The sequence below is a fragment of the Myzus persicae genome, unplaced genomic scaffold, assembly GCF_001856785.1.
Source record: "Myzus persicae strain clone G006 unplaced genomic scaffold, MPER_G0061.0, whole genome shotgun sequence".
Lineage (NCBI taxonomy): Eukaryota > Metazoa > Arthropoda > Insecta > Hemiptera > Aphididae > Myzus > Myzus persicae.
In genome coordinates this window covers 1,702,336-1,717,148 of record NW_019101568.1, presented here as the reverse complement: position 1 = coordinate 1,717,148, position 14,813 = coordinate 1,702,336, and the positions used below count along the sequence as shown (strand labels likewise).

Here is a 14,813-nt window from a genome sequence, read left to right as displayed (position 1 = left end):
ATATACAATTATATATGTATATTTAATCAATGTTATAGTATCGTTTATATACTGATCAATACGTTTAAATCTTAGTTTTGAGTTGTAATCAAAGTTAGAGAATAAGTATTCAAGGAAAAATAATTCTATGTATTTAAAATTTGTTCTTACAGTTTGTGTCCAGAAATTATATTTACCAAATTTATTAGTGATTAGTGATTAGTAGTTATGTTATTCCTATAACATAGTTAAACATGTTTAGTTCATATTCACATGTTCAATTTTGAAGAATAAATTAAAACAAAATGTTTGGCTGATTTTAGTTCAACTATCACAGATCTAAGTAATATATAATATTGATCTTTTCCAAAGAAGAGAAATCTTAAATCTAAACGTAGATGAAAATTAGAAAGTAAAATTATAAAATGTAGTGTTTATATATATTATATAGATGAACGATGTTCGTGTATTTTAAATTTATTCAATGTATGCTAAAATATAATATAATCAATATATTTGTGCAAAACAAATAAATTATTTCATTAAAAAATATTAAATATATACTTATATAATGTTGCTTATAAATTATAAGTAAATAATTTAACTGTTGTAATTTGTTGCAATGACTCACATAAACTATTGTAGGTACAATATATATTATTATTATTATTATTATTATATTTATTATTCTATATTATTAGGTAGAAAAAGTTCGACTATTTGTGATATCAACTAGGAAATTAAGAATAATACATTCAAATTATTGAAAATAATCTGATAATGTTATATTTACATATAGTATTCTGAAATAGATTTGTGTGTAAGATATTCATAGACGTGTTTACGTGTTCAGCTATACTCTGGAAATGGTTTGCAAATTATAATTAAATTGAAACTAATTATTTTATGTGGCTCCAGAATTGATTTTATATATAAGATATAATATAGGTAATATCCAAAAAAATTTCTACAGGCAGATCCTCGAAATTTTCTAAACACTGATAGTATAAATAGTAATCATTTTAAATTATAATAGTTAGCGCAAAGCTCGTAATTCGTATGACCTGTGGGGTTGAAGTCCTTACAACGACAAATCTACATAATTTTGTCGTCTTTATTTATCCTCTAGAGATACATTTGCATAGAGTTCCTCGAAAAGTAATCATATTATAGTGCAACAAAATAAGTAAAACTCTCTGTACAGTGTCTACAATTATGTCTTTTACAGTTTTACTGTTATATATAAGTTTAGGAAAAGCTGATAGCCTCCGTTTTCACTGATGTTAGGTGATGAATCTGCATTCAATATCGAAATAACATGATAATGCGAAGTGCTCTATTATCTATCGGTCGTAGTATCAATTAAAATGCATCTCAGCGACTCAGCATCTAAAATACTATTAAAACATGCAAATCATGTTTCACAGTTCTTTTGTCTATGGTTTCGTTTTCGTAGTTCTTGCATCTTGATATTTTAAACTGTTTGTTCAGTTTGTTGACCTGTTTTAAATAATAAGGCGTATCTTTAAATATATTTTTTTAATATGTTATATAATAATATAGTGACATTATATACTTATTTTCGTAGAAATTAATACAACCCATATTTTGACGATTTTCGAAAATTATAGGTAATAGGTTCTAGAAATAAAAACTAGTTAGCTAACTATTTTTTTTTTACATTTTTATATCCTTACATAATATATAATATTATCCATTATGCACAAATATTTAGAAATTTGTAACTTTTTAGCCTACTTGGTAAACAACCTATTACTTATATATTATTTATATTGTGTAGTGTACTGTCTAATTATATGTATGAAAATTATTCATAAAAATAAAAATAAAAATTTTATTATATTATTGTATTAAATATTTAAATTCAAAACAATATTATTTATAATGTGATGCTGCTGAAATAGAAAAAACTAATATTATGCTAATTAAGCTAACCCAACATACGTAATACATCCATAAGTATAATTTAGAATTTATATATTCGGCACCTATATAATGTTATATACATTTATTTGTTTGATGATTTTTAAATCATGATTCTTGGTTGTATCAATATGTCTATAATATAGTATATATTACCATTGATTATAAATAGTATTTATAATCAATGATATTACCTAAAAAGCTTTAACTATACTATATACATATATATATATATATATATATAAATACTATACTATATTAAGTTTTCAGTGTATTTATACTATATCTAAACATTCTTATATATTTTAATTTTAGTAAATATATTAATTTGCCATCGCACTTAAATAAAATATATACGGCATATAATAATATATCATATAAATGTAATAAAAAATATATTTCTACTGGTAAGTTTTAATTTTAATATTTAACATCTTGGCATAAAGTATAAACTGATCTAAATAATATTCAAGTATAATATACACAACGATTTTATACTAGGTTCGAGTAAAATATGGAATTCTAAGGATTACTTTAAAGTTTTAATGACTAGGTTTAATAGGTTTTCTCTCGTCAATAAAATGTAGTAAGTGCATAAGCGCATTTTTTTATAATTCAAAAATACATTTCTTTGTTCCATCGTAAAAGCTGGATGCAATAAGAAATTGCAATTTAACTGCAAGAAATATGTTTTATGAAGCACCAAATTTTATGACCAAAGTATTATGCATTTATACTTAAAGAAACCTGTTGTGCACAGAAAATTCTGTATTCCTGTCTAGACATTTAACGTGGTTTTGTCTGCTAATATATGAATCTTAAAACCTACTACCTAATACAATATTACATTTTCACAATGTATTGTAAATTTAATAAACCATTTTTATTTTCAATTACTATTGAGTATTATTCACTTATGTTTTACATAAGAATAAGCTATAAATAAATAAGTATTATTAGTATAAGGATTTCGTTTAATAAAAAAATTATTATATTTTACACAACTTGACACGTTTTTTATTTACTTTTAAAATTTAAAAACAAAATTATAACTATGCACTTTGAATATTGTATATATTTTAAACAATGGAAATATTTCGTTATTGTTGTACTTCATTGTTGACATTCTTATAAACAACTATAGAACACATTTATAACGTTAACGGTTATTCAAACACGCATTGAAGCTTTATCACTTTATGATTAACAGATTAAAATTGTACGAATAAAATCCTTATATTATATGTATAAGGTTCTATCAACCTGCTGTTATAGGTAGGTACTATCTATTGTTGTATTATAATAACGTATGTACTTCTTTTGTACTCAAAATTTGTTTTGAATGTTGATACCAACTCGAACCATTAGGACAATACACAACTTAATACAGGTTATCATTATTTCAGTAAGAAATATGAGCTACCTATATATCATAATTCGTAGGTATTTTTTTAAATACCTAGGTACTTGATGTCTGGGGATATACTTTATCGCAGATAAGTGATAACCCATAAGACGTATTAAATTAATTGATATCGTAAAAATAAGTTGTTATATAATAATAGAACTCTACAGTCCTTGACTTCTTGAAATTAAACTTTGATCGAAAAGTTTTCATGGCGACCGTCAAGTTCTATAAATGTGTCGTCACTTCATCAGGCATCAGGATTATCATTCATCAGAATATCAGAATTATTGCGTATTTTGTTTAATATTTTCTAAATTAAAATTATATTTATGTTTTCATCTTCCTAGTATGTTGTGTAAATAATAAATATATTATATAACAGAAGTCAGGAAATGTACCTTAGTACTTTATTTATTAAACTAAAACAATGTAATATAATTACTTTGATTAATTAATGTAAATGGTGGTGTATATTTTGTCGGTACATTTTTTAGTGTGTACTAAATATACAGTCGGCTGTTTTTTAATGCTTTGGAAGAATGAAAGATATAAATTTAGTTGAGGTGTATAGTGAATCATCATGCCAGTTTACTTCTTACGAATGTCAGCCATATAGTATCATAATATACATAATATACAGACAATTCACAAATTAATAGTTGAATTATAATGAATACGGGAACGAAACTTATCTCTAACTGTAAATACATATTAAAATGATTATAATTTGCGGTTATTGTATAAGTAGGTATAATAGTATTATTTGGTGATCTAGTACATTTCCCGAGGTAACCTAATCGTATATGCAACTGCATTATTAAATACACGTGCCGGTTGATAAACAAAAACCGAGATACAAGGCCGACGTTATGTATAAATCAAACAGCCTTGCTCATCTTAATTCATTATAATTTTTGGATAATTCTTAACATAGTTTCTGCCTGATCGGCTCGTGGCACATAAAATAAATGACTAGGTACCTACTGCTGATAAAATGACTAAATATTTTTGTGCATTTTTGCATTTATTATTTTATTGTATTTGCGTAATTATGTGTCATTATTTGATTATATACCTATTATACATTATTTAAAAACTGACGAAAAGGTATATCATTTTTAGCAAATAACATTATTTACCAAACAAATATTTTCACCGATGGGAAAACTTAGTTTTAACGACTGAATGGATAAGATACAAGTAAATAAGCAATAAACAGCCATACTTCAGCCACATTATAATATGTACCTACCTACACTTTATATTAAAATTATATTATTGTGATTGCGTATACCGTAAATAGGCATCTGTTTTATAAAGGATTTGTATACAAAGTTTAAAAAACGTTAAATTAATGATAAATTCAATCATTTTTGTCGTTAATGCTTAGACGAAATGTATAACACAGTATTACTATAGAAAAATTTATATGAATGTAATTCGGTGGCACAGTTTCAAACATAGCTATAACAGTTCGCACGATAAAATGTACCAAAGAGTAGGGCATTATAATGTTTTATGCTTAAATGCTTCACAATGACACTAAATGTCTAAATAATAATTGCAAATTATGTTTGTTATGAGAAAACATTTATGTTGAATAATTTTGTTTTGGATATTGCCCTGTAAATAATATCCATGATTGAAGTGGGAACAAGTGATTAATGAAGTACTTACCTGCCTTTTTCCGAAAATTTGATTGTAGTATAGTTGCTCTAGCATCTAAAATTATAGTAGATTTTTTATCTTAAATTATAAATAATACAATTGTATTATAATATGTCTTAATAACACGTCATTCTTATAGTTTTCAAGTTAACTACAAAATTTTTCCTAACACAATTTTGTGTTCATATTTTGAAGTTGGGTATTTATATTTATCCCAAACGTAGGCCTCAAGCACCTGTTTTCTGTTTGTTGGCAGAATAGCAAAATTTAAAAATATTTATAATACACGAGAAATAATTTATTTTACCTTACCAAACAGGACAGGTTCAATCGACAAGTGTATATAATACGTACCTGAATTTTCGAATATTATTAATTTTAGGAAGATGATGTTTTCGTGTGTTAGTAGTATGCGCAGTTCTTGACAAGTGAGAACAATATCATTTAACATTATAGTATCGTTACAACTTGGTTGTATAATATATTTTCTTCAAATGTAGGTATTATTTTTAAATGCCTATGCAGTAAACTGATTACAGTCTAAGTACTGTAATATACTTCTCCCGATTACTTTGCGAAATAAAAAATAAAAAATAAACTGTGATGAATGTATTTTCAAATATTTGAACAGAATATGGGCTAATTATAAAATAATAAAACAAACACAAATCATGTATTGAAAGTTTATTAAATTTGTCACCACATTTATTTTGGTGGATACATATACGCACCATAAATTAATAATATACCAACATATTTTGAAAACTCGAGTGTTTTTTTATCCTATATAATTATTTTTAATTGCTATTAATTTAAAACCACTACTATAATATGTTCCTCTTGTTTCTCAAAACAGTGGGTGTATAATATAATATTAACTTCTATTTCAAAACTACAACCTAACTGTATTGTTTTTATTTAAAATTTTTCTAAAAATGTTGATACGCAATAATCTAGTTTTGGACTCTAGAGTCTAGATAGATTTGTAAATCCATTTTGATTGGACTAATCGTTTATTAAATAAAATCGTTTTACGCGTTTAAATTAACGGAGTAGAGAAGTTTCATCTAAAAATACTCTCCGTTTTGTACCCCACCCCATTTCATTCCATCATGCATAATTTATTATTATTTAAAACGCATGACGTATATAATATTAACGCTTTGTGTAGGTACTTGCATAGTTGCATCTTGCATGACGTATGTGGGATATTATGCGTGTACTTGCATGAACTGCATGACGTATGAATTGTAGGTAGGTACATAACATGTAACGCACTAATAACGCGCGTGTGAGTACAATGTAATTATATAATGCACCAATTATTAAATTGTGTACTGTTAACATATTTTATTATTTTATTATTTAGCACACATAATACTACTCATCATTATTGATAACACCATAATTGTATAGGTGTGACAATTCATCTATATTGTTAAAACTTAAAGGCGCCTATATGCCAGATGGCAATTGCTAATCGATCGCGTTTATTATTTTTTCTATTTTATGTCTAAAATTATAAATCTATACGGTTGATTACGATTTTTGAGGCGACCAATGTATTTTTTTTTGAGGAGGGGGCAGAATTTTTTCCTCTTCCCTCAGTGCTAATTTCTTATTGCGCCAACACTGGTATGAATAATTCAGTCATATTATATTCAACTTGTCAACAATAATATTTTTCTAATATTGTAGTACCTATTTATTATAAGATATAAATTTAACTTTGAAATACTATATGACCAAATAATCAATACATATTTATCTACTCATAAAAATTTATTTAAAATTACATAATAATATAATATACAGAAATACAGTTCATAAAAACACAAATAAAGTTTGTAGATTTTATTATGATTTCTTTATCATTAAAATATTACTGTTTCAATACCCTAAATAATATGATGTTGCCAAAGAACAGAACCGATTTAACGTCTGGCGGTACCAAAAGGGAACCGGAAAATTAATCTCAGCTTTGAGTGAAATCTTTAGGAATCTCTTGGACAGTGGACATTTATGTAAATCTTAAGAAATTTCTAGTAATCTGCTGCTAGTGGTTTAAGCCAGATTTGCAGCTACGTTGTGTGTCGTGTCGATCAAATAGCATTGTGATTGGACATTACTCTTTTGGTAGCATGTAATAACCAAGTTGCAACCGAGTATACCAAAAATAACCAACTTTTAAACCAATATCGTTACCAGTTGTAACCCTAGTTACCACGCTCTTGCACGACACGACAAACGACGTAGGCACGTATAGCTGTGAATGTGCCTTTACACTCTGGGATTAACTTTGGCCGAATAATGCTGCTAATGCGGAAATAATAGAAAGTGTCATCATTCATCTGGCGTAGTAGGCACGTAATTTAGGGGGTGGTAGTGCCGATCGCCCCTCCCAAAGTCCGCATTATGTAACTAATAATTAATAAAAAAATTAAAAATAAAATTATGATTATGAATTTACGTTAATCGCTTCCCTCCAAATAAGCACCTAGTTACGTGCTCGTGTCATAGTGGCATCTGTAAACTTATTTAATTCGTTAATATTTTTATAATTTTCATTTGGTTTTTTAAGATATGTAATTTGCTACTGTCAACACTTCGCCTCCTCCTATTAACCATAAGAAAAATATAAAATATTGATAAAATTATTTATAGACACTCGACACCTTAGTATATAATTTCAAAAATCTTTGTGAAAATATTGTAGTTCATACTTTTAAGTTGTTATTACGATCTATGCCTATCATTAATTAAAGCTATTAATTTAAAAAAATAAAGAATATTGTGAAATAATTTTTTTTTTGATTACAGATGTTCGAACTAACTATCAATGGAACCCTTGTCTAAGGAATCGCAATTCAACGTTTAGCAGTAAAAAAAATTCCTCCTACGCTTCAGCATTAAAGGTATACATTTTCAACGTCACTAATTTTTAGATTAATATTTAATAAGTTAATATTATAATTACAATAGGAAGTACAACTTTGGCACTTAGCTATATTTTATATACAAGTACAATGAGGTACATTGTACACAGCTGGTAGTATCTATACCTATAGTAGCTGTTGTTTAATATTAGATTTAAAGTATAAACATGTTTACCTATTTATTTTTATTTTTTTATTTTTAACATATATTTACAATCTATTTTACAATAATCAGTAAGTATGATGACAAAGTTTATATGACATTATGAAATATTCGAATAGGAAGACCCTTAGTAGTGTCACCTGACCAGAGATTAGCATGTTTACCTACATACATATTTATTTTTGTTAATATAAGGTATGAAATATCAAATCATAAATGACAGTTGTAAAGGATCGGTCAAAATATATTCTAATTCCTACACCCTAACAACTTCAATTTTCAATATTTAATATTTTAGAAATTAACTATAAACATTAAATTGGTTCGTACATAATGCATATAGCCGCTTCGGCACTCCTTTATTCTAATTCTACACCAAATATTTGTTTTGCATATTGGTAAATTTTCTATGTTACCTATACAGTTTACCCATGATTAAATACGGCGAATATAAAGTATATATTTTTTTATACTATATTGGTACTATATATGTATACGTATACTCAGATACTCTAAAAGTCTAATACTCGTATTATGAAACCATAAAAACAATAAAATATGTCGAAAAATCCTTAAAATGAAAACGACCTTTTTTTATATAAAATGTTATCCTTAAACCTATTTTTTAGCCTGTAATAGGCTAAAGTAATATATATATTATCAATTAGGTATTATATACTGAGTATAATTCATATAAAATACATCAGAACAGCCCATATAATTCAATACCGAAAGTATTAATAAAAAAATTTCGACCACTTTCTAAAAACATAGTAGGTTCTTATAATTCTTATAATAAACCCGCATCATAACCGATTCAAGGGTTAAAAGTTTACACTATATTCAATAGGTACCTACTATAAACATTTGATTGTGAAATTTTAACTAATTATAAATTATAATTAAGTAGCTAGATAGGAACTAATAGGTAGTTATAATAGTTGGGTACCTATTACCTACTAAAGGACAATGGTACTATCCCAGTTAACATTATCATATTTGAGCAACAGGTTTAAGTGCTCAAGGCATGACAATACATATGGTATATGTGTGTTTTACTGTAAAATACTTGTGTTCCAAATAAGATAAAATGCACCTCTACCCAGACTACACATATAAATGTATTTATGATGGGTTTTATGTTGTAGTCGGACGATGTGAAAAGGTTACTACGACGGGATAACGGATCGTCCTCATCGTCGGATGTGGTACCAGCGACAACAGTAACCGAAGAGCATTTGAACGCGATACGCAAGAGACAAGCTCTGTTGCTAGTTACCATCCAGACAATGAAGCTGTTCCACCACAACCAAATATTGGAGCACAAGCTGTCGGCGTTGCACAGGAGGGTGGTGCAGGTTCAGAACAGACAAAGACAGAGGAACGTCAGATCTGCTGCCGCTGAGGAATAGTAGTTTTAGTAATCATCGTACCTACAAGATATTATGATGAGAAGGAAGAGGACGAGGAAGACGTCACTGCAGCCACTTCAGGCTGATTTTTTGGTCTAAATTTCAGTAAAACAGACAACACACACACTCATACACACACCACTCGCACGTAACATAAGAAATTATTGTATATATAGGTCGATTATATTATAATTTAATTAGATACCTACCTAATCATCTAAATGTTATTATTATTTTTATTATTATTATTAGTAGTAGCATACCTATTCGTTTATATTATAATTATTATAGTTTAAACCGTGCGACGGTGTTAACTGTTAAGTATTAATGTACTTGTGGTCCATAAAATATTGTACGAATACATAGGTATATTTGTGTTTTAGAAATATCGTCAAACATTACTATATCCGCGCGTACCAGTGATATTTATAACGAACAAATTACATTTTAATTGCTAAATTTAATTTGTATTACTATTTATTAATACAGACTGATCTAAATGTGTAATAAACCAAATACCAATGAGCATTTATAAGTTAGGATATTCTGATAGGCTCATCGCTGTTGACGCCGTAGCTACCCCTTGGGATTTACACGTTCAATTCCAATTTTCATTATTGTTTACCTAATGTATGTCTTATTCTTTAATATTTATAAATAATTGTAATAAAAAAAAGTTGGTTGTGAGTTTGGAAATTACCTCCAAAGATTTATAAATTCATTCATAACAGTGGAATTGTGTGCTCCAGAAATGCGGAGCAAAGTCCGTTTGTGTACTGTTTAATCTATAGACTTGAAGTTGTTTAACCCTCATTGTTTCATTTCCATTGTCGCTCGCTATTAAGTTGCATTTTTTTATTGTTTGATAAAATACCTAATTCCATATTTTTAATATTATTTATTGCTCACTACGGGTTTAGATTGTTTTTAAAACTGAATAAATAACATACTATACACACAAGTCGTCCAAGTGTACTTTTATGTATTTAGTTCTAAATCATATGTTAAAACAATTTATTTTTTATTATATTATATAGCTTGGAATTTGAAGAAAAAAATTATAAAAAGTTTATGTATAATAATAATGTTATGATAGGTTATTATTTATTTATGTAAAAATTAAGATGTACTTAGTATAATTATGTGAATATTTTAAGAAAGACCTAATTGTATTTTGTTTTTAGTTTTAAAATTGTATTACACTTTTATCAATACATACAAAATTTACCAAAATATGTTATACAAATATGAAACACAGGAAAGAAAGAATGTTGAATGACAATCAAACCAAACTGAGTCACCAAAGAAAAATGTTTAATACAATGACACCACTGGTAATTTAGAATTTAGACAATCATACCTACATCAGTTTCCGACTTGCATATCATCCAAAGTTTTTCTCCTGTAAAGGTCTAATTGACTAATAAAAAACACTTGATCGAGGGTTACTAAAACAATAATGTAAAAATTATTATTTTTCAATTTATATTTTAAAAGTCTCACGATAGATGATATAATTAACAGTTAACCTGTTGACCTGTCAAAAAATGGTATCATTGTATGTTATAAATATATTATAATCTATTTGATGTCTGTATAATATTATAATATGTTGATGTTACTTAAAACAATAATATTATTGGTAAATTTCAGTGTAATTGGATATGGGTTACTGATTTAGTATTATTATGATAAGTATCTAAGGATAGAAATATTGTAAATAAAATTAATTAATTAATAAAACTGTTCCTTTATATATAATTCTAAATAAATGATATTCCAAAAATAAAAATAAAATAGCAACAATATAATTAATATTATTACATTTAAATAATGTAAAATGAGTGTTTGATTAATTGAGTACTCGAATATACAGATGTTTGCAGTAATAATAAAGTATGAGTGCAATTTTAATTGGTCTCTGGAGTGTAAGAGAATAGTATCAACATCACCCACAAATGAAGTATCACCTGAAAAATTATCACATTATATTATTTAATAAATAATTACGACAAACTTAGTAGGTAACAAAATATTTTTAATATTGTATACCTATTTTTAAACTAGTCGGTTATTATATTTTCTGAATTAATTAAAATGAGGATCATATTAATAGCATGTGTTATCTAAATCTTAAAATATGTTAAAATTGCATTGAGCAACCTTCAGAATACATTTGGTGCTGTTAGTTTTAATATTACAGTAAATTTAGTATTTACCTTTTATCTAAGTATCTAACATATTATTTATTAAAACTTAGAATAACTAAACTAAAATCTTAGTAAGTCTTAAAGTAAAATCGAACATAAAAAAAATGTACAAACACAGATAATAATCTTTAAGATTAATATTAGGTCAATTTACTGTTACATTAAAACTAACAAGACAAATGGTTAATGGATTCAGAGGAATACAAGTTTGCTATGTTTGTCAGATGGAAGCAACTTGACCATTTAACAGTTTTTATTGTTTTTGTTATATTAACTTCAAAGTAACATACATTATTATTAACATATATTTTACAAAGAAAAATATATGTGTATTTCAGTATTTGTACAGAAGTGTATAATTATGTAAAATTGTAAAGTGTAAATAGAAAATATGAATCAAAAGCTGTCTATGATTATTATTTTGTTATTATTGTTGACAATATTTTGTGCTTTTAAACTGTTAATAAATATTGCATCACAGAAAGTTTTAATTGTATTTTTTTGTTTTCATTTAAATTATTAAAATATTTTAGATTTATTTTAAAAATTGAAGCCATGAAGCTAAACACGATGGAACATTGTATTTCATGTATAATACATGCCACAAAATATTTGATTTTCTCAATTATATGTTAACTAAAATAAAAACCATTGTAACTTTATAAAGTAGTCTACTTATTAGATGATAATATGTATTGAAAAATACTCACCACATAAACAAATAATATAGTTCTTAGTAACGGATATCGCCGTAAATACATTCCCGTTCTTAAACCAAATGAATCTAGGCTGGTATAAGCACGTTTAACTCCTCTTGCAACACTGGTATCTAATGCTTTTTCTAACATGAAATGAGGCACTTTGGCTTTAGCTAAAATCAAAATTTAAGTGACATAATCAAAATTACAATACAATTAGCCAAAACATTCTTACCATCATCTGTATCATTAACATTGATTATTACATTTGTTTCTTTTTTCAATCTTGTCTAAAATTATTTAAGAATGGTTCAAATAGGATATTAAAAGTTATTGTCATAAATATTGTTTTTAAATCATACCTCTAAACTCTCAATTCTTATTGCCATTGAATTATTTTCTGCTAACACTTGTTCTAGTTCAGCTTGTTTACATGCCACAGCCTTTTTAAGTGATAACATCTGTTCATTCATTACTCCCTGACTATTAGTAATGTCTGCATGATTACTACAACCATCATCTACAAATGACTCTAAATCTGTATTGGCAAGTCGTTCTTTAAAACCACTAAGATCGTGCAGTGACTTCTGTAAGCCACAATCAATAGAGAGTAAATTACTCTTCATGACATTTAATTTGGTTAATATGTCTGAACGTTCTAATTCTGAAGTGTTTAAATCCCTTAAACATTTTTAATAATTATTAGAATTAGATCATAGTATTATTATTAACAACAAATTAAATAATAATTGTTACCCTTGATCAGCGGTTGCTTGTTTATTGACAATTTCTAAATCATTCAAACATTCTTTTAATTTTAGAGCAACATTGTTCAAATTTGTTTTGGTGAATGCAGTCATTGTATTGCATTCACTAAATAAGTTTGTTAATATTTCCTTTTTAACAGTGTTTTTATTCTCAAATTGGATATTGTTAAATGCCATTTCCAGATTTAATTTTTCTGAGGTTAAATCATTTATCCTTAATTCGTCTACCTCAATTCTACACAATAATACAATATGTAAATTTTAAATAAAACACATTTCTTATATGGTATATAATAAATACCTAACACTAAATTTACCTTTTGAGTAGCGTTGATATTTCGTTTTGTAAAATTTGGTTTTCATGTATTAAATTGTCAGAAACCATATTATTTTCTCCAGTTACTGAATCTCTAGTTTTAGATTTTTCTTTCAACCGGAACATGACATCTTGGACATTTCGTAATTGTATATGAGCTTCTTGCAGTTCCTTTTCCAAATTAGCTGAATGTCTTTTATTTACTTCAAGTTCCATCGATATTTGATTAATATCTGTAAGCAGTTAAATTGTAAAAAAAAAAAAATGAAGATTAAATAACAATTGAAAATTCAATAGTAAAAAATAAATACCTTTATCTGCAGTTTTCAACTTGTATTGCATTAATGACATTTCATTATTTAAAGTCCTTATTTCATTTTTCAACATATGATTTTCTTCAGTCAACGGTTTGGATATTGGATCAATTGAGCTATCGATATAAGTAGTAGATTGACCATCATACTAAGTGTAATACTTACTGTTAGATTCAAATAATAAATGATGAGCCTAGCATATATAAACGATGATGACAAACTTGAGATTGGATCGTTGAATCATGACTATTTAAATACTGCAGTAGATGCTCATCAGATATGCGAGAATCACTTTTGGGTTTCTTGGATAATGACTTTGTGGCAGGCGAACTAGGTACCGACGTAATGGGTTTGTTTTCAATTTCAATCGACACATTTTCTGATACCGGTGTTCTTAAAAGAGAACAAAATAAAAATACTATTAGAACATATTGCAATGTGCATATACCATTATTAAGTAAATGTACTGAATTCAAAAAAATACTTGAAAACGTCTTTTAGTGGCTTTTCCTTTTGATGTTGTAAAACTACTGCTGTGTTCTGATCGATTTTATCCAGATAATGTTCCGCTTTACCGGCCAAGTCTATGAGCCATGACATGTCTCCAAGTAAATAGTTACCCAGAACTCATTAGTGTTCAATCAATACTTGTTCCACAAAACATATAAACTTCGGTTAATATGTTAAATAGTAATAAAATAAATAATACTAAATAATAAATATTGTACTACTGTATTATTATAACAATATGCAATAATGCATAGATTAGTAACACTTATTATTTTGTAACAATGTAACTTAAAGTAATAAAGTAGGTAGGTACTAGGTAGCAACTAGCAATAATTTTGTGATACCATATAAATTATATATAGTAATCTATGATAATAGTATAAATTTATTGTACCTTCACATACCATACCCAGATTTTTTTAGAAAGTAGATGACGTGATCATATATCTTAGTGGTGATGACTGATAAGGTCAGTTCTTCCACTGATA

The 14,813-nt window shown here is 26.7% G+C and overlaps 2 protein-coding genes across 4 annotated transcripts in view; one reads left to right on the top strand and one right to left on the bottom strand.

The window, feature by feature from the left end:
* The window catches only part of LOC111029583, a 28,785-nt gene extending 19,275 nt beyond the window's left edge, over positions 1–9,510 (top strand). For all 3 annotated transcript variants that reach the window (XM_022308636.1, XM_022308635.1, XM_022308634.1), the window contains exons 3-4: positions 7,820–7,914; positions 9,247–9,510. In XM_022308636.1, the coding sequence (XP_022164328.1) occupies positions 7,820–7,914; positions 9,247–9,510 (359 nt within the window). The remainder of the gene's footprint in view (positions 1–7,819; positions 7,915–9,246) is intronic.
* Positions 9,511–10,972: 1,462 nt separating this feature from the next.
* On the bottom strand, positions 10,973–14,576 carry LOC111029580 (golgin-84). Its single transcript, XM_022308631.1, has 9 exons — positions 14,300–14,576; positions 14,037–14,208; positions 13,813–13,963; positions 13,503–13,734; positions 13,175–13,420; positions 12,781–13,099; positions 12,654–12,708; positions 12,431–12,591; positions 10,973–11,480 (listed from the first exon to the last, which is right to left on the bottom strand). Exons 1-9 carry the CDS (start codon positions 14,413–14,415, stop codon positions 11,421–11,423), a joined length of 1,512 nt encoding a protein of 503 aa, XP_022164323.1. The 5' UTR covers positions 14,416–14,576; the 3' UTR covers positions 10,973–11,420.
* Between the last annotated feature and the right edge of the window lie 237 nt (positions 14,577–14,813).